Genomic DNA, 21,444 nt, shown 5'->3' on the forward strand with positions numbered 1-21,444 from the left:
CCTGAGACCAGACTCACTAGCACTAGAAGTCTTATGCTGACAAGTGGAAAAGATTTTGCACCTGGATCCAGGCTAAGGGAGCCAGAACTGCACAGCCCTCCATACCTCTCATCCTGGATTACCAGCAGACCTACTACACAGGGTTTTATCCTTCTCTTCCATTAAAATTAATGCCTCTGCCATCTCTGCTCATTTCAGCATAGAGCCACCTCTTTTCTCACACCCTCTCATCAAACAGTTCCTAAGAGGGGCTAACAATTTGAGGCCATCCAGAAGAGCACCTAACCCAGCTTGGGACCTTAACTTTGTTATACTCATCCTGCCCCCATTTGAACCAGCAGCATCAGCTGAGTTAAAGTTCCTGTCTTGAAAGACAGCCTTGCTTCTGGCCATCACTTCAGCTAGAAGAGTATCCAAGCTACAAGCACTAATGGCTCTAGAGCCCTTTATCATTTTCCACATTGACAGGATCTCCCTCAGTACCAACCCATCCTTCATGCCAAAAGTGGTGTCCAGTGTGGCTCTCAACCAATCCATTCATTTGCCCACCTTTTTCCCTAATCCACAAAACAAGGGGGAAAGGATTCTGCACTCTCTAGATGTGTACAGACAGCTCGGATTTTACCTAGAAAGGACTAAATCATTTAGGAAGACTGATCAATTGTTAGTCAGCTTTGCCACAGGAGCAGAGGGCAAGGCCATATCCAAACAAACCATTTCCAAATGGATAGCACACTGCATCCATTTCTGCCACAAACAGCGCAGGAAACCTCCCCCAAGGGGGTCAGGACACATTCCACCAGAACAACTGCTGCAGCTTCCCTCAGAGGGGTCCCCACCAGGGACATTCTGGAGGCTGCAACATGGACATCTGTTCATACCTTCACCAAGCATTACCACCTTCCTATCTTCTCCAAACCCAGGGCAGGCTTTGCCACAGCAGTCTTGCAGGGTATCCTAGCCAGCCCCTGGTCTTCTTGACTGCCTCCATCCTTTTCTTCAGCTTTGGGAATCACCCCAAATGGTGATGACTGCAACAGTGAAACACAAAGTACATAGTACAGTTGTGTACACTTACCATAAATGTAGATGTTCAAGTGTATTCACTGTTGCAGTCCTGGTTTCCCTCCTTCCATCCCCTTGTCTCTCTCTCTTTCTCTGTCCTTGCAAGGTTGTTTTGGTATTTACTTTGTACTGGTGATGTTCTTCCACCATAACCTAGCTCCCTCTTGGGAGCTCCTGACAGGGCAAGAAAAACTGATGTAATGGTGTCGGCTGCCTTAATTTATTACACTGACGACCTGACGTCAGTCCTGGAGCGACAGCAACCGACACAGAAATACTAAGCCTCTGGTATTTGGGCCGACTGAGGGCTACCCTGGCAGGGATAACCCAAATGTGATGACTGCAACAGTGAATACAGTTTAACATCTACATTTATGGTAAATGTACACAACTGTCCTTTCATCATCTTTGCGCAGCTGAGAGAAAGGCTGGTGTTTGTTGAGCAAACCTTGTGAGATCACCATTGTTTGTCATCTTTTGTCTTCAACTAGCTCAACTCCCACTGGAAAGTGCTGTATTTAGTGGCCACTCCAGTCATGGTGTAATTTTTTCCATTGCATCAAGAATGCAATGACATCTGGAGGATATGTGAGGGACCGGAGGCTAAAATTAAAGTGGGTGGGGTAATTTCTGATCATTTCTGCTTGAGCAGAGAAACCAGGTAGGGGTGTCCTCCTTCCCCTTTGTTATTTGCATTATATTTAGAACCATTGGTAAAGATAATAAGGGAGTCAAAAATTCAAGGATATAATTGGTATGGTAGTCAAGAAAAACTGGCTCTGTTTGAGGATGGTATTATTTTATACCTGATGAAACCAGAAAGAGACATTACAGTGTTGTGGAACATTTTGAGACAGTTTTATATTTTTTCAGGATATAAAATGAATGAAGCTAGAAGAAAAGCAATAGCGATAAATATGGTAACCACACACAAATTGGTTCAGCAATATCCTTATTTATGGGGACATGATAAAATGAAGTATTTAGGAGTATGGATTAAAAATTATTCTGATGTGGCAGCTAAGCATATGTGGGAGGAGATTTAACAAAAGATAATACAAAAGCTTTGTTATATTGATATGGATAGTAAGATATAAGCAGTCAAAATATGTTTAGCCCCTTTAGTCTTATACACAAGTCAGGCATACTTTTATCAACCAGAGGAGAAGTTGTGAATAGCAATTAATAAACAGCTGAAGGACTTTATTTGGGAGGGGAAGACAGCACGAGTCAAGTGGGATAATCTGATTCTTCCAGTTGAACAAGGCAGATCGGGATTACCCAATCTGAAGCGGTATTTCAGAGCTACACAGTTAAGGCTCGTATACATAGCACAAGCAGAAAAGTGTAATTCAGAGTGGAAAGGAATAATGTTGAAATGGGGGTAGCTCAAGAAACAAGGAGAGACTGGGATTTTGGATGCAGGCCTTTAAGGAGAATAACAATAATTATACAGAACATAATATCCACAAAGTAGCAGATAGTATTCTAAGAACTAAGTCAACACGGGAATGGAGAAAGGAGATTCTGCTGATAGGGATGACTGCAATTAGAGATATAGACAATAGGCAAGAGGGGGTTGGAATTTATTGAAGAAAACAGGCAAACAAATCAAGGTATTGGGAGCAAATAACTGGAGAGAGAAAGATGATTGAATGGGAAGATGCCAAGAATTTAATTGGACTGCAGTTAGAAATTGCCTTTCCTATCAAAGATAGATATCAGACTATAGGCAAAGAGAAAGAAATACGGGGGTCCTAATGGAAAGACCAGTACTGGTAGAGTTTTTAGTAGAATCTAGAAAAGAAGTTGCCATTAAAAAATAAATAATTAGTAGAGCATATAAAATATTGCATGATATCTATAAAAATCAATAAGAGGAGGTTATAAAGGATTGGGAAACAAGACTGGATAAGCAGTTCACAAAGAAACAATGGGAGGATCTCCCAAATATGCAACAAAGTCTAGAAAATGTAGGATTTTTGCTTGGAAATGTTTACTCGTCAATATTTTTATACCCAAAGTAGACTGCAGAGATTTTTTCCTCAGGTACACTGCAAATCTTTGGGAAGAAAGAGGTAATTGGAAACATATTTTCTGTGAGTGTAATCAGTTGACAGACTTTAAAGATTCCCTGCAGACTACTCTATCAGAGATATACTGGGTGAGCAAGTTGGTCTATCCAGAGAAATTATTTTTCTGAGTTGTAATACAGACTCAGAATTGCCTAGACATAGTAAGGCCTTGCTGAGTCTAATTATGGTTGCTGCCAAAAAAGCAATTACTAGAAAATGGAAATCAAAATCTAAACCAACTGTACTAGAAGTAGAGAATATAATAAGAGAGAGAAAACAACTGGAATTGGGATCTTTACAAAAGAGTAGGAGCAAATTAAAAAAAAATGAGAATTGTCGGAACAGTACATACAGTGGAGGAATGAAGTTTAAAAGTTGGCAGGATTTGAATGAGCTGTGTAATTTTTGACTGATAATGATTGGGTAGATTATAAGTGATGTATTATGTTTGCAATTAAAGTTATATCAATATGGTTTGTGATGTATAATGCTTGCAACTAAGATTATGTCAATATGGTTTGTTTTTGTTTATATAAATGTATGATTGCCTATGTTTTATAAGTGGTAATTTAATAAAGATGTTTCTTGTCTTAAAAAAAAAAAAAATTAAAAATTCCATATTGAACTGTACCCAGGACCTGTTTTTTTCTAGGCTCAGGCTAGACACATGGCCCATGCTGGCCTTCCTGCCTCAAGACAATGTGCAGGTACTTTCCCAGTACTTTCAATCCCTTGTGCCCCTTTAGTTCTGCCCTGCCAGGGAAATTCTCAGGCCCTTGGAGTTCATGGCAGAATCCATAGCCTTGTTTACTTTTGTAAGACTTTATATGAGAAAGATAAAATGGTATTTGAAATCTTATTTGGTCTCAGCATTGTCATCTTCTGGACACTCGTGTCCCACTTTTTTCTTTTCTGAAGAAAGAATTTCAGGTGTGGATATCCCAGGCAGAGCTCTGACTCATGCCTTCCTTTCAAGCCTGTGATCCTTTTACAGGACCTACAGAAAGATTCTTCAGACCTTGCTTGGGGGACATGGACAGGGTCCATAAGAGTCCAGGACTAGTGGTCCCTAAGTGAATGGGTAGAACACATTAGTATAACGGAAATCTGGGTACTGATTCAGACTCTACTGTTAGTCATGGTTTGCAGGTATCCTCAGATTCTTCACAGAAAGCACAGCAGTAATGTGGTATGTCAACAAGCAAATGGGCCGAAATCTTATCTATGCAGACTGGATCTTCTAGCTTGTGACTAGGCTATAAAAGCAAACCTGACTCTCTAAGCTATTTACATTTCTTCAGAGGACTATGCCCTGGTGGATTTTCTAAGCTAATCCAAAGTAGACCCTCTTGAATGGATGTTAAACAGGTAGGTCTTAGACATAGTCCATGAGTGAGTGAGATACATACATACATACGCACATGTAAATATTTCAAGCATGGGGAATAATGCCCTTCTAGCCTGCCGATATACCAGAACAGTTGTTCCCATAAGTGTCCAGGCAGTTTTTAAAAATATGTAAACTAGTACTTGCTTTAATTAATTTGGTAGTCTATTCCATGCATCACCTACTCTTTTAGAGAACCACTTAGTGCACTTCTCATTTCTATAGAATCTTCTACATATGTTGTCTGATGGTTCTCTACAAATTTTTCATAATTCCAAACATTCCCAGAGGTAGTTGTCTCTAAATGCTCTGTATACCTGAATAAGGTCTCGTCTTAAATATTTACATGAGACATTCTGCAAGTTCAGATATTTTAGTCTTTCATAATAAAATGTTCACATCTATGGATGCCTTTGGTATATTTCCACTGTATTCTTTCCAGTTTATTGATGCTTTTTTTCTAATATGGTTTCCATATTGTTATTCCATACTCATGTTTGGGTCTAATGTAACTAATAAACAATGACTTCATCATTTCTTTTTTTTTTTTTTCAAATAAATTTTTTATTTTCCAAATAATATAATGTTTAACAATACAATCATCAATAAACAAGTATTATAAACCTTAATATACACTTATGTACAATTGACCTGAACAAAGGAGGGGAAAAAATTAATAAAATATATGAAATTAGTAACAAAAATGTATAATATTCAGTTAATAAAGTATAAAGTTGCACATTAATTATTTAGGGTTAATTTTTAATGTCTCAATAAGACTTAACATTTTTTCTCCTAGACTTTATAAATCTTTTTATATAGCCAACAGTTCTATAACTATCATTAACCACTTGGTTGATATGATTAGAAAACTCAAAGTTGGATCTACCCATATACTCGGGTCCTTAAATGAACCTACAGTTTCAATCACTTTGTGCTGTATTAAATATTCACCTTTCAATTTGTCTCCCAAATCTCATTTGCTTTTGCTGTATTTCTCAGCATGTTATTCTGCTGTGCCCAATTTGCTTATTTAGCCATTTTCTTTTTGCAGGCATGCCCTATCTGTAACGCATATTCAGTTTACTCATTTTCATATCCTCTGCATACTGACTGTAGAACACCTCAGATAAAGAAGATAAAGCTGAAAGATATAATCTAAACAAATGTGGCCCAAGGATAGAGCCCTACGGGACACCTTGACTGTAACCTTGAATTTCACGTGTCCAATGCCTTATGATACTTGCCATGTCCTATTTGTAAGCCATGCAGCTATCCATCTTATCAGGAGTATATCAATACCTAGTTATTCTAATTTATTGATCAGTGTTTTGTGTATGACCCTATCAAATGCTGAAGTTAAATCTATATAAATTACATCACAGCACAATTTTCCATTCATAGCTGCTGTTGTATTGTTGTAGAACACCATGTTAAAGGTGGTGATCTGTTTTCGACATATGCATGCTGATATGATTTCAAATCCCAGTCTTCCCAATTCTGACAGTAATTTATCCAATATAACCTTTTTCATTATTTTTCCACAACATGAAAGTAAACGTATGGGTCTGTATGTCTCTGGGTTTGTCGTACTCCCCTTTCCCTTAAAGACAGGTATTCTTCAGAGAGACCTATTTGTCTCAGTTCACAACAGACAGATCTTTATCATATTGATCAGTGTTGCAGTAGCTTTAACTATATGGATTATATCTTGCCAGGGATATAAAAGATGGTCAGCTTCGAAAGATTTAGTATACCTTCCACTTGCCCAAACTGTCTGGCAGCTCAAGCTGAGCTGACTAAAAGAACTTTGGGAGCCAAGCCTTTCAGAGCTATACTACTGCTGAAGAGTACGCTTTCGAGGCTCAATGGTCATCTAATGCTGTTCCTTTTCTTCTGTAACAGCTCATGGTATTTTCTGAAGGCCTGAGAAACCTCAGTGTGCTCCCACTGACTGGCACATTCTAGAAATTCTCAAAATTGTCTCAAAGAAAGAGAAGCTCTTACAGTATGAGTCAGAAACTGAACTTTCTTCTGAATATGAATCAGAAATTTTAGAAGAAAACCCTGCATCTGACCCTTCAGCCTACTGTCCAGATTAAAAATCTTGAATCTCTTCAGAAAAGGCGGTATCCATCTTTCTTTTAGCAGAAACTGATATATTGGAAGGATTAATAGCCTGAACTCAACAAAATACAGAGATAGAGAACATTCCATCGGAACAAAACTGTGTGGGAGACAAGCTGTGCAGAATAAGGGCAGACTCTCTTGAATGGAAGCTAGATCAGGGGGTCTTACAAGATTTGATGAATCTGTGGAGAGTTTCTCGGGTAGACTTATCTGTCTCCTCTGTGAACAATCATCAGGCAAGATTCTGCTCCAGGACTCCATGTAAGTAGGCGTGGAAGATAGCTCTCTTTTCTTTGAACAGTAATATTTCCTGTATGCTTTTCCACCCTTTCCATTAATGCCCAGCATACTTCTGAAGATTCAGAAAGAATCTCCCAAAATCATTATGGAGACTCTGTTCTGGCCCAGGCAACTGTGGTTCTCCTTTCTTTTGGAAATGGCATGGGGAGATTGCCACAAGCTTCCTCAAAGACTGGCTGTAGTCACACAAGAACAGTGGTGTTTGATACACCCCAGCACCAATCAACTTCATTTGACTGCCTGGATCATAGGGTCTTAATTCCCTTTAGGCATCTGCCTAGTGAATATGTGCAGCAGGTACTAATGGAAGTAAAAATGCCTCTGCTAGAAAATTGTATATTAGCAAATGGAAAAGGTTTTCTTGTTGGTAAGAAAACAACATAACCAGCACCCATTTAGGGCTAGTTGTTCTCTGGTTTTACAATATTTATGTGAGTTAGTATCCTATGGCTTTTCTTTCTCCTCTATCAAAGTTAATTCATTGGCCATTTTAGCATGTCTGCCACAGATCCTCCTGTTTCAGTGCATTCTTATGTCAAAATGTTTTTGAAAGGGGTTTTGAAGAAGAGGCATCCAAGAAAACTGGTGGCCCCTACTTTGGATCATAATTTTGGTTTGAGAAGCTAACCCTTCTTCCATTTGAACCAGCTAACTTGGCTGTGTTGAGGTTCTTAAACATGAAAACCAGTTTTACAGATTGCTCTAACCTCTGCAAGAAGGGTATCTGAATTGTAAGCTCTTATGGTGAGCCAACTCTATCTCATTTTCCACAGGGACAGGGTTTCTTTGAGAACCAAGTCCTCATTTTATGCCTGAAATGGTATCAGAGTTTACTTTTAGCCAGACTATCTATCTCTCCTTTTCTTTCCTGAACCCAAACTGTTAATGACTATGAATGACTAAACTGAATAAAGAATCCTGCTGCTGAGAAGAGAACCTTGTCTGTTTTTCTTAAAACATTGTAGAATTATAAGATGATACAAAGGAAATAATTTGAACCTGTGCTTGGTGTTTATCTTGAATAGCTATTTTAGCAATTCTTTCAAATGAACCCCAAAAATGGGGAAGAAGAATACTCCATGACTTGGGTGTCCACAGGCAACTTGTGTACTTTCTTGAATATTTCAAATCTTTGGATCAATTGTTCATTTCTTGAGAAGGTTAAAAGAATGAACAACTTGTCACATCTGACTATTTCCAAATGGTTGTCAAAGGCTATTAGTTTTTGTTATACTCACCACAACAGAACTATTCCAGGCAGGGTCAAAGCCTGCTCTACCAGGGCCTTGGCTTCATCCATAGCTTTTTTGGAAATACTTGGATTCTAGAAGTACTCTAGAAGCTGTTACTTGGCCCTCTCTGCCTACCTTTGCAAAGCACTATAAGCTTGATTCCTTCTCCAGGTCTAAACAGGCTTTACAAGAACCATTCTCCACAAGTTCCTGGACTGTTCTCCTTCCACTTCCCAAATGTAGGAAGCTAGATTAATCTACATATAGTTAAGGCTACAGCAGCAGTGATTAATGTTATGAACATAGTACAGTTGTGTACGTCAGTTTATCATAACAGTAGATGTTTGAATAATCACTGCTGCATTAGCCACTCCCTCCCTTCCACCCCCCTTGTTTTTCTTGTGTTGTTTATACCAGGGTGTGGTTCCTTTCAGGACTTTGCCTTCTTCTCTCTGTTGGCAGGAAAGCACTGAAGGGCTTGCCATCTAAACTTGTCTTTTATTCCGCTCACCTTGAGCTTGCCAGCCTGTTTGGGTGCATAAGAGGTGCCCTTAAAGCTTTGGAAGCTGGCCAGCTGTTATATCCTTGGCAGGATGTAACCCATGTAGGTAAGTCTACTGCAGCAGTGATCATATGAACATCTACTGTTATAGTAAGTTTGCTCACATAACTGTCTTTTCCAGCTGTTTTGCTGCAGGATTTATTGCCCTCAGGCCTTGGAGGGTGGATGCCATGTCCTTCCCGAGAGAAGAAAAGTTTATTTATGCCTTCTCCCTCTGCCCCTAATACAAAGGTCTTGTTAAGGATACATAGGGGTAAGCCAAAAATCTTGCTGGTGACTCCCTTTTGTCCCAAGCAGTATTGGTTATCCCTTCTCTATCTAGCCAGGGGTCATCATCACAATTTTCTCTACAGGGTGGACTTGCTCTAACACCACACAAAGGCCCACTCCTCTATTCCAACATCTTATCTTTCAGACTGATGGTGTGGATGATAGGATTTGATCCCTTTCAGACAGCAATTCTCAGAGGACATGCTATAGGTTCTTCAGGAGGCAAGGAAACTCACTTCTAGAAAGTCTTTTATACCCAAATGGTGTCATACTAAAAATCAGAATCGTACTAAAACAGGTGTTCTTACTATTCTTTCTCTTTGTGTGAGCAACTAAGAGCTGTTCTAGCCTACTTCTCTAATAACTAGATGTATCTGCTATTTCTACATGCTTGTGTCTAGATGCGCCACTGCTTTCTAGGTATGAGATAATGCAGTTTCTCAAGGGAGTCCTTCAGTTGAATCCATCTAGGAAAGGTGTCCTTCCTCTAAGGAACCTAAACTTTTCTTAGAAAAACTTACTTGCCACCTTTTGAGCCAGTTGCTTTCACCTCTATAAAATAAAATATAGATGGGAAAACAATCATCTATTCACCCTTATGTTTGCTAGGAGAGTTTTTGAGCTTCAAGCCCTTATGGCTTGCTTTCCCCTCCATTTCCTGTTTATGAAAAAGACATGGCTTCTCTAAGGACCAACCCCTCATTTATGCCTAAGGCGGTCAATGAGTTGCCAATCTACCAGGCCATTAATCTTCCCACCTTTTTTCCAAACCCTCAAAACAAGAGGGAATTAATCCTTCATTCTCTGGATGTACACAGACAACTCTGATTTTATTTGGATAAGACCACAGACATTTGAAAATCTGGCCAGTTCTTTGCTTTTTCTGGATTTCTGAACCCATTACCTTTTGTTACATCCACTATGGCAAACCCTTTGCAAAAGGACTGTTGCCTCCTCTGGAGCCTTTTACAAAGGAATTGATTCCAGTTCTATTCTGGAAGTAGCAACTTGGTCTTCTGTACACACTTTCACTAAACACTGTAGGATAGATGCCACTCAAGATCTAGTGCCTCTTTTGCCAGATCTTTTCTGTCTGGATTAGTAGACAATTTCCTTATGCTTGACCCATCTTCTCTTTCTACACATCAAGCTTTGGGAATCACCCAACAATTTGGAATACTGCAACAGTGACTTGGGGAAGGGCACAGCAGAGGTGTGTAGAACCTTACCTTAACAATAGATGTGCTACTGATCAGTGTTGCTGTATTTCATCTAGCTCTACGATTCCCCATTTTATTTTGTCCCTGTCTGTGTGCTGCCCTCTATTTTTCTCATGGACCAAGGGGGAACAATTCCATAACCATTTGAAATGTTGGAACCCACTAGATCGAGTACAGAAACAGAGACTGAATGGCCAGAAGAACAGGCTTACATATACCAAGAGAGGGATGGCCATTTCCCATACTATTCCTTTTTCTCCAAGGTATGGCAATAACAAAGTTGGTATGTATATGTTTATGGGGTGCAGGTGGGAATCCCGCTTGCAAAAAAGAAGTTTAAAGGAGAAGAGCAACATTTGAGAGCTGCTGAACTTTTGGATTTGTGATTTATTTTTCAGTCTTTTGGTGCTCTGCATTACAAGTGCTGAACATTTCAATTGGGTGCTGAACCATTCACTACCTTCCCCTCCTGTTAGTTAATCCTTACCTGTTTCTTTACCTTCCTCGGGTGTTTCCAGGTCTCCTAGCTTTGAGATAGTCTGAGGCTTTCATGCTTATATGTCTGCTTATGTACCCTTAAGCTCACAGGCTTAGGTCATACTTTGGACATATGGCTCTATGAAAAGTTTTAGCTTGGGTACCACAGTTGGATGTCCAGATTATTAACAAGATAACCTTAACAATTTGGAATACTGCAACTGTGATCAGTAGACATCTACTGTTATGGTAAGTCTTTACACAACTGAACTTTCAGTATAACAGATAAATTCTTATATCAATTGATCTGTAATGAAGCCCTCCTGTGTAAGTAAGAAATACTGTCCCGTCATATCAAAGCACATGGATTGCCCTTTCTCAATCTGCTAGTGAAGTTGAGTAAATAGATTAGACAGAGAGAGAGGGTCTTTAAACAGTGTAGTTGTCAGATCTTCAGCATGGTTCTTGATCTGTAGAAAGTCTGCTCACTCTTGTGCCAGGCATGCTGTACTGCTATGGCATGTTGTTGTAGTGAACACATTTAATGAGCCTTCATGCCCCAATACATGCTAAATTGGAAGAACACATTTAGTAGACATGCTTTGGGGGATCCCCTTGTAGAACAACTGATACAATAAGAACATATTCGTTATTTACTGCACAACTGTACCTAATTCACCTACTTGTAACCCCACCCCCAGTTAGCAGAGTTCTGTCTGATTAGATAGGGAGCAATGCATCTCAAATTTTCGAAATGTTTCTAGTTTGCTTCTACATGTATAGACTCTACAGGCTCAGTATGAGTAAGACAGAAGCTTATTGCTGGTATGTGAAAGAGAATGGAGTTCATCTGGAGTTCTCAGAGGATTTGCAAAGGAATGGAACCAAGCATGTCTAATTGTTTTTTAAATAACTTCTGCTTAACTGTGTATTGTTAACTGTGTATTGTCCCAGTTAGTAAAATTCTGACTTGCATTCTCTTCATTAATTTGTTTGTGCTATGTTTTTACATTGTTTACCAGCAAATGAATATCACTACAGGTGAATAATGTTGCGTTCCAGGCATTGTGTGGAATGTCTTAATTTACAGGTGATATGTAACTATCTTTCAATAACCACTTGCCAACCAGCTTTATTATAGTAATCCACTAGGACTTTTTCCTTTATGTTACATTTTTCATATGTCTACTAATTTCAAAATGTTCATGATCTAGCCTGATGAGTTCAGTATAATTATACTAAGGAATAGCACAGTGTAATTCATTCAGGAATAGGGCTTTTGTCAGCTGTTGTAGCAGATTGTTCTTGACATTTTAATTGCATGTTTTAAACTACACCATTTCCCTCATCAGAGTACAATATAATGTATGCTTTTAATTAGATATATATATATGATGTAATATAACCTGCTGGATCTGATGTTGTCCATTTGATTATGCAACACAAATGGGTCTTCAGATCTGTCCTCAGATCCAAGCCGGCTATTTCTCAGGCATATGATCCAAGCCTCAAACTCCTCCCTCTCCCATAATGCCTTAATCCTACTCAAACCCCCAGATCTCATTTGCCACCTTTTCTGTCCAGACGTGATTACGAACCTCTCCACTGTTTAGGTAATATTTTCCTTTTTCTACTTAAGAATTTTTCTTAAAACTAGTCAGTTTACTTTTGTTCACTACCTCCCCTCCTGTTATGCTATCTTAGTAGTTTGCTGGTGTTAGGTCCTTTCCACCCTTTTCATATTTTCTCATTCTCTTTTTCTTCCTCTTTCTCTAGCTCATTCAAAAAAAAATCTTTCCCGCTATCCTTTTGTTTTCATTTTAGTTTAGTTAAAAGTGTTAGTGTGTGACTGGTTTCTTAGTGTGCGTGTTTGTGTGAGTGCCTGACAAGCATGTCAGACATACCTGAAAAACCCACTGGGTTTAAGAGGTGTGCCTCTTATGGGCATAAGATTCCCCAATCTGATGCCCACAAGAGGTGGGTTTATTGCTTGGACCTGGGGTATTTAGAGATGCCTTGTGACATTTTCTTGGCCTTCAGTCCCTGGGCCCTGGTTGACAGGAAGAACAAGCTGATCTTGCAAGGGCTTCTTCCCTCCTCTGGAGTCCAGACCCCCTCCCAGATGAAGTGACCGCCTCTGCTTCCCAGGGGATGTTGACTTCTACCTCTGAAAAGAGGAGGAAGCTTTCAGATCCATCTTCTTCAGATCCAACAGCTCTGTGCTTCTCTCTGGATCCAACAGGCCCTTCGGATCTGGGGGAGTTGGTGTATACCAAACCTCCCACCCTGCCAGATCCATTGACCTCGGGTCTGAACAGCCTTTAGAAGCCATCAGAGGTCATTAGGAACTGTAGCTCCTCATCTCCAGAGCGGACTCCAAAACACTCACACTTGGATCATAAGTCTTGGAGCAAGTCACCCTCCCCCACACATACCACCCGGCCAAGCATATCACCATTGTGGTCTACACATTCATCACTGTCTTCTAGGTCCTCTTGGCTCTCACATTCGGAAATGGATCAGATGAGGAGGAGTTTACTCAAAGGCCAGATCCAGCTGGGAATTTTGCCTTCTCCGACCCACACTGGATCCGTGAGACCTCCGACCTCAATACCTCAGCCTCTTCCTCCGATCCTCTCTGCTTCAGAGTCACAGGGCCTGGTGATCCCGAGTAGATGAGTGTATGATTGCGAGATGTTCTTTTTCCCCACCTCTGACAGAGTCCCAGACTGGCTCAGCTCCAGTTTTGTTGGAGCAGAGTGGGTTCCGTATCCAAAGGATCGACCCTGGGTCCTCGTAGTTGGTATTGGCTTCAACCTTGTCCTTCTCAGAGCCATCCCTTCCTCTGGGGGCCTTGACCTTTGATAGCTGGGGTCCAGTGCCTTCTGGCAATGTTGGATCTGGAGTGGTCTTATCTCTTTCTCTCTTAGGGGCTTCAGCCTCTCATTGGGGGGGGCAGGCCTCCCGTGGCATCCTCGGCATTCTAGGTGGCAGAGAGGGCTTTCTCAACTCCTCGAGATATGGTCCTTCCTCCACCAGGTCCCTCCCAATCATCTGTGGATTGAAGCTTTGCTCCTATTTGTCCAATCCATGGTCAGCCCCTCCCAGAGAGCCTCCAGCCACCCCTTCAGCAAGGTGTTCCCCTGTCTTTTGAGTTCTCCCCCCGAGTACCCCATGGAGGATGTCCCCCAAAAGCATCAGTGTAAGATTAAGCACATTGCCTCCCCCCTTGGAGTCTTTAACAAAGAACACAGACTTTGATGAAGGGGAATGCCCCCCCCCAATCTTTCCTTTGGAGATATCTTAGAAATCCTGAAGCAAAAGGGTGGATGGTCATCCCAACCCCCTTCCTTGGAGGAGTCTGTGATCTTGGAGGCGTTCAGGATGGGACCAGCTACATCTTGGGTGACCCCACAGGTGGACCAACTTGTTGACCCCCATTGCCCGCTGGGTTAGGAAGGAGCCTGATACCATGGAACCAATCCCAAAGCACGTGGATAAGCACCTTAGCCCCCCTCAGGATTATACTTTTTGGAGTTAGTGTCGCAGTTGATACCATTGTGGTGTTGGCAGCCACCAAGAAGGAGCTCACCGGACAGAGCTTTACTGTCAACCCCCAGAACAGAGTCACAGACATTGGAAGCGAATGTATGCTTCAGCCACCTTTTCGCTGAGAGCATTAAATTATCTGGCACATTTCACTCTCCTCCATAGAGACCTGGTGAAGGAACTTTCCACATCTCTAGGACAGTTGCTGTTGGAGAAAAACTTCAAAACGTTTTCCACACAGCTGCATACTATGGCTTTGATTGTTAACTCCTCAGTGAGTCTAATCTCCCATGTGGCAGAGGGAACCTCTCAAGTGGCTGATAGCCATCGGACGACATGCCTGGATGAGACTATGTGGGTTTGCAGACTCCTTCAAAATGTCATTCATTAACAGCCCCTTTGATGGTTCCTCTTTTGGTTAAGGAGACTCTGACCTGCAGGGAACAGGAGGACAAGACTCTATGTGCTGTAGGGATCATGTTTGCTTCCCCCCAACAACCTTTTCTAGGAACTAACGGAGCAGGAAGAAGATCTGGTTCTGCAAATCCCAAGGTGTCTTCCTTGATTCACAGGACGAATCCTCTCCCAGAGGCAGTGGGAGTCCACAGAACCAGGGCTTCAGGGGACCCTTCTCTGACAAGCCCTTTCAGTGCTCCTGAAGTGTTGCCTGACTTTCCTAGTCTGGAGGCAATTGAGGGCAGACTATCCTTTCACCCAGCAGCCTGGGCAGACATAACAAATGACTCTTGGCTGTTAAACATTATATACAGAGGCTACTGTATTCCCTTTTACCTTCCTCCTCCCCACACTAGGGAGCATCTCCCTGATGTGCCACTCAGTCAGAGGGAGAAGGCCCTTCCAGTGGATCCCAACCAAACAACAAGGATGTAGAACTTACTCTCTTTTTGGTGCCAAAGAAGACTGGGGACCTTCAACCCATCCTGGATCTAAGCAGTTTGAATCCGTTTGTCAAGAAGACAACATTTCAGATGGTTATGGTATAGTCCTTTCTGCCTCTCATGCGCAAAGATGACTGAATGTGCTCTTTGGATCTCCAGGATGAGTGATATCATATCAAAATAGAAGGACGATCCAGGAGATATCTACACTTCGGCTGGGGGCCAATCATTACTAGTTCAGAGCTCTGCCCTTTGGTCTCACCACTGCCCCTGGGTGTTAAACAAATGCATGGCAGTAGTCGCAGAGCATCTCTGTCTGCAAGGATTCCAAGTGTTCCCCCACCTGGATGATTGGCTCCTAACGACACCCACAAGGCATCAACTACCCTGGGCAATTCAGGTGATGTTTTCCCTGTTTCGCCACCTGGGAATCACAGTAAACATGGCAAAATCCAAAATGGTCCCAATCCAGGACATCGGGATATTGTCTATCAGGCATCAGGTACAATGCCTGCTAGACACACCATCTCCTTCAGCTCACCTAGTTCTCATAGCCTTGGGCTCCATGTTAGCTGCCATACTTCTGGTGCCTCTAGCCAGGTTCTTCATGTGAGTTCTCCAGTGGACTCTGGCGGTTCAGTGGTCCATCTGGTGTCACCAGTTATCAACACCAATCAAACTTACTCCAGTTTGCAGACATCACCTTCAATGGGGGATGCTCACAGACGATCTCCATCTAGGCAGGCCTTTTGTCTTTCCCTCTCCTTCAGCCACAGTAACCATGGATACTTCCGTGTTGGGGTGGGGGTGGGGCATTATCAGGGAAACATGGTACTTGGCACAAGGTCCCCTAGAGACACCAAATTGCAAGTAAGCATCCAGGAGATGAGGGTGGTCCTCTTCACAATGCAAGTCTTTCAGGACTGCCTCTGTCTGAGGATGATTGCAGTCTTGATGGACAACATGTCAGTGGTATAGTACATCAAGAAGCTTAGGGCAACCCAATCTTACCCAATCTGCAGAGAGGCGATGAGAGTCTGGGAATGGGTGATTGCTTAGAACCACTATTTTGTTGCAACACACATCTGGGAGAATCCAAAGTTCTGGCGGACAAGCAGGTCCATTTTGAGTCCTCATGAGTGGTTGCTGAATCAGTCAGTAGTGAACGAGATTTTCAGCCATTTAGGCCAACCTTGCTGCGATCTATTTGCCTTCCCCCCATAAACAACAAATGCAGGAGGTACTTCGCTCTGATCCCCCTGCCGGGGAGTCATCCAGGGACACTCTAGTCCATGATTGGCTCCTGGGTCTCCTATATGCATGTCCCCTGATACCCAGACTTCTACAGAAAGCTAGCAGGTTGAAGACCAATCTTATCCTCATTGCCCCTCATTGGCCTTGTCAGGTATGATTCCCCTTTCTGCAGTCTCAGAGCAAATGTACTCCATGGATACTGGATCCCAGACAGGATCTCATTTCACATCTGACAGAATGACAGACCCCCACTCTTCGGTTCCTCAAACTAACCCCTTGGTTTCTCCACTGACAGTTATTTTGCTCAAGTCCGCTTCCTTCACCTGTCCATGACATTATTTTTGCTTCTCAAAATTCCTCCACCAAGAAGGTATGTTGTAGTAAATGGAAAAGGTTTTCCATCTGTGCTTCACATAGGAATATAGACCCCTTTTCAGTCTCCGATGTCCTTATGTTTTTGAGTTTTCTTTTCTACAAGGGAGCTAGTTTTTCTACTATAAAGGTACAACTTGCTAATTTCTATATTGAGAAAGAGTTGGCTTTCCCTCTATTCTTTCTTCTTTCAAACTCCGTTGGACAGTTTAAAAAGATTTTTTCACGTAAGACATCCAATCAAGGATCCTTCTCCCCCTAAGGATCTTACTTTAGTACTGCAAAGTCTCACCTAGAAACCCTTTGAACCTGCTGGTTCTTGTGAGCTGAAGTACTTGTCATGGAAAACTGCTTTTCTTGTGGCTATTGCATCAGCTAGGAGAGTTTTAGAATTACAGGCTCTGTCTTCTCAGTCACCATACATAACCTTTTTCAAGGATAGAGTTTCTCTCGGGATGAATCCTTCCTTAATTCCAAAGGTCACTTCAGGAGCGAACATAAATCAGACCATTCATTTACCTGTGTTCTTTCCCAATTATTCCAATAAGGCGAACATGTGTCTTTGGACATTCACAGACAGTTATATTTCTACCTACATAGGACCAGACCTCATAGAAAGTCAGGACAGTTGTTCATTTCCTCCTTTTTGCCTAACAAGTTGGGACAGACTGGCTCTGAGATTACTTTAGTAAAATAGATTACAGAATGTATTTATGCAGTCTGTTCTCAGCAAGGCACACAACTTCCCATCCAGTTAGAGCCCACTCCACCAGAACAGTGTCAACCTCTTCAGCCTTTTCTGCTAGAACTCCAGTTGATAAAATCTACGCCACAGCTAGTTGGTCCACTGCTAATACCACTTGTATCTCACTACAAGTTAGACATTATTTCCAGAAACAGAGCATCCATATCCTTCCTTGAGGCCCTTGCAGGGTTTGTATAGCTGGGGACTCTGACCCATTCATGAGGCATAATGAAATGGACAACATCAGATTAGAAGCTATATACTTACCATAACTTGGTATCCATGTTGTCCAGTTTCATTATGCATCACTTCCCACCCTACTTCCCCCTTCCTTGTGCAGCTGAGATTGATATAGAGGTTTATAGAATCCACTGGTTCCTAGTTTGGACTCCAGTAGGTCTTTTGTCACTGTATTTCTATTATCGCTGAGATAATTATCTTGAGGAGGGGGCAGCAAACTCAGTCTGAGGGTTTGATGATTAGTGAGGTAACATGGGAGAGGGAGGCTCGGATTGTATGTCTGAGAAATGGACAGCTTGGATCTGGGGATGGATCTGAAGACTCATTCGTGATGCATAATGACATTGGACAACACAGATACCAAGTAATGGTAATTAACATAACTTCTAATTTAGTATATGGATAATGGTTATACAGAGGGTCTTCCCATGATAGCCGTACTTATTGCTGTTTTTTTCTGTACAGATGTACGAGTCTGACGGCTCCATTATGGTGTACTGGCATGCACTGGACATTCCAGAATCTCCATCTGGTAGGAACTGCAGTCTGCACATTCTTTTAATTTTGTTTACTGTTTTTTTTAACATCTTCTTTTTATTATGTTTTTATATCACTGAAATAATTTCATAAGTTACTCCTCATTTGTATAGTAGTTGTCACTTAAACAAAGCTAACGAAAATAATCATTAGGCAGTGCCTGACTGCCTGAAGTGCCTATCTGACTCAGGCTCTGAGATTGGAGAAGGAATACAGCCACCCTGATTGGCAGAGGGTGGGGGGCTGATCTCAGAAACAGGAAACAAAGATTTTGAATTTGCTTACACATACACACTGGCTTGAACTGGGGAACTCTCATTTCCCGGCCTCACGTTTCAAACTAGGAGACCGGTGGAGAAAGGAATATCCTGTCAGTTTGTGTTCAGAGGTTGAAGGTAGGAGATACTGCACTTGACTGGTAAATAAAGAAAGTCATTAAGTCAATGCAAACTGGAGTGGTTTTGTTGTATTGCACTTTGTTAACCTGGCCAGGCTTGCTCTTTGATTTGGAGTATTTTTTCTCTTAACTTTTGCAAGTACGCAGATTGTTTTCTCCAATATGCAAATATGTGTGAGAGGACTGTGGGTGCTGATAGCTAATGTGGGGACTTGCTGTAGGAACTTTGGAATCACTGCCGCTGCCTGGACTCCTACTGCCCAGTGCCCATGCATGGATGTTAGCATGGACAGTGGTATGGGTCAGGACTAAAAATGGCACTGTCTTCACTAACTTGGTAGTTGAAAAAAATTATGAAACCAGTAGAAAGCCCCTGCCTCCGCCCTGCTGACTGAACCTGACCTTAGTCGCATTTGCAAAGAGCAGCATTGCAACAAGCGCTGTACCAGGACACTGACCTCGGGTTTAAGGCAGGTTAACTGAGAAGTTAGAGAGATATTGGATAAAGCTAAGGAGAATGAGTTGAGTGGTGGTATGATAATACCAGAGCCCTGAAGAAAGTGCCAAATGGGGAGAAGACTAAGGGCTACATTTCCGCCTAACTATGCGGCGCCCTTTTTGAAAGCTTTGAGGCGGAACCAGAACTAACTGCTGTAGCATGACAATATATATTGATATAAATGTTCTTTTATTAATTAATCATTCCTTTGATTGTGCTGGTTTACTGTGGATCCTGTATAGACTTTTTTTCACTGCTAACCTGTTAGATTCAGACTGAGGACGGGGAGGTGGAGAAAGATGAGTTCTGCTGTGCTGTGACAAACTGTGTTTGGTATTGTCACTAGTGACAATCTGTATTGTGTACATAGTTTTGTTAGTATGAAATGCACCTGTAATTAAACTGTGATTGACTCTTAATGATAAATGCATACATTCTAGGCCAGCTGCTTGTTTACTTTTGTTTTGTTTGTTTGCTTCTCATGAGTTATGATGACTATGAGGCAAAATCAGTATTATGCAGATTTGAAAACTGACGTTACTAAACGGTGAGTTATCTTAGTGCTATGCTTGCCTTGCTATCTTGTAGTTTGTAATTTGAACTGAGTGAGTTGACAAGAAGTCAAACAGTACTGTGGAACAGCCTTTAGAATTCCATTTTGAGTGAAACTTTTTCTGCTGTACAGTTCTTCTCTGGCACATAAAGCATAATCTTTACAGTAGAAGATTTTAACATCTGGGAGACCTCTGTAATAAAATATTTCTAAGTTGCAATCTGTCAGAGCAATAAATCTGGACAAACCTAAAAATAATGATGGGACAAAGGCCCAGAAACAAGGATGAACAGATTTTAAATATTGCTGCTGCCGTAAACTCGGATAGTTGCCAGAGTAACATGTTTTGCATTATTATGTATTTTCTGAAGGATGTGAAGTCTGAAATTCAAATGTCTGCCATTATTTATTATTTAGCGACTTCCATCTTCATGTTGGTATCCTACAATTCCACAAGTGGCCAAGGTTACATGATAATTTATGCAAATGTTATGTTAATTAACAACCTGATTTTTGGCCAGTTGTACCTACTTTTCATAGTCCTTTGTCCAGGTTTTTGATGTTTCCAAGTGGAGAGGTATGACGGAGACTGATGCACCATGATCGTCCTTAATCTACACAACTTTATCTTCTTTCAGTGGTACATAAACAGTATTCATCTCATTGAGTACTAAAGGCTGACATACTTTACAAAATGAGAGACATAAACATATTTGTACTTTTTTCCTCCATCCAGCCTTCCATCAGCTGCCATCAGTTCTTCTCCTCATTCACTGGGTACTAACAGTCCCACCTTAGTTGAACCACTGGGCTCAACCTGACTCCACATCTGGGGTTAGTGAGGAGCTAGATTATGCTGGTACATTGTTGTACTGTTGCCAGGGAGTGTGCTGTAACCTCCTCTACCTCTCACAACAGCCTTACCAGCTTTGCTGTCACTGCTCTGTAAAGAGCATGCATGTTAAATTTTCCGACTAAGTTGCTCACCACTTATACAGCTCAAAAGATTTGTATGCTGCTTATTGCAGTGAGTCTAGCATGGCTACTTTCCCACAAGATGAACAAGCTGATATTAGATATTCAATTCTATCCTCCCCTAGTGACCCCCTCCAGTGCATGAGCTGCTAATTGAACATGGGTTGCTTGGCACTGACTAAGGGCTTTATCCCTCTGTGACATTGGGCTGCTTGATATTTTCTAAATTTTAATCTCAGCATAATCAGAAAAAATAATGTAATGCAAATGTTCATTCAGTGATTTTCTCCATTTAATTTGTCACATCTTTGCTTATCTTTGCTTATTGTGAAGTTGCATTGCATAAAAATCATTTGTCTCATTTAGTTTCTCCAAGTCTTTTGGGTTTCTAATGCCATGACAGGAATGGACCCCATTCCCAAGTCAAAATACAGTTAAAGTTCATGAAATTAGTATTGTTTCCATCTTTAATGTCAGCCAAAAAGTGCTCTTCGGAGCACCCACGATGTGCCCTTCAATGACTCTTTCTGCAATTTATAAAGAGTTGCATGGACTGGTAACGTATCTAAATATGATTGTTGAGTCTTTGCTCCTACTACTATTGGAACTGTCTGGGTTTCTTTCTTCCACATTGCTCTCGTTTCTGCCTGCAGATCCTGATATTTTATGATTTTCTGTCTCTCTCCACACAAGACACTGTAATCAC

At 41.4% G+C, this 21,444-nt stretch overlaps 1 protein-coding gene across 1 annotated transcript in view; it reads left to right on the plus strand.

The window, feature by feature from the left end:
* The window catches only part of WDR54 (WD repeat domain 54), a 1,113,980-nt gene that overhangs the window by 174,714 nt on the left and 917,822 nt on the right, over nucleotides 1–21,444 (plus strand). Inside the window, exon 3 of the mRNA XM_044064000.1 lies at nucleotides 18,243–18,309. Coding sequence (XP_043919935.1) covers nucleotides 18,243–18,309 — 67 coding nt within the window. The remainder of the gene's footprint in view (nucleotides 1–18,242; nucleotides 18,310–21,444) is intronic.

This window comes from Protopterus annectens, chromosome 2.part2, assembly GCF_019279795.1.
Source record: "Protopterus annectens isolate FY-2018-M chromosome 2.part2, PAN1.0, whole genome shotgun sequence".
In the NCBI taxonomy this organism is placed as follows: Eukaryota; Metazoa; Chordata; order Ceratodontiformes; family Protopteridae; genus Protopterus; species Protopterus annectens.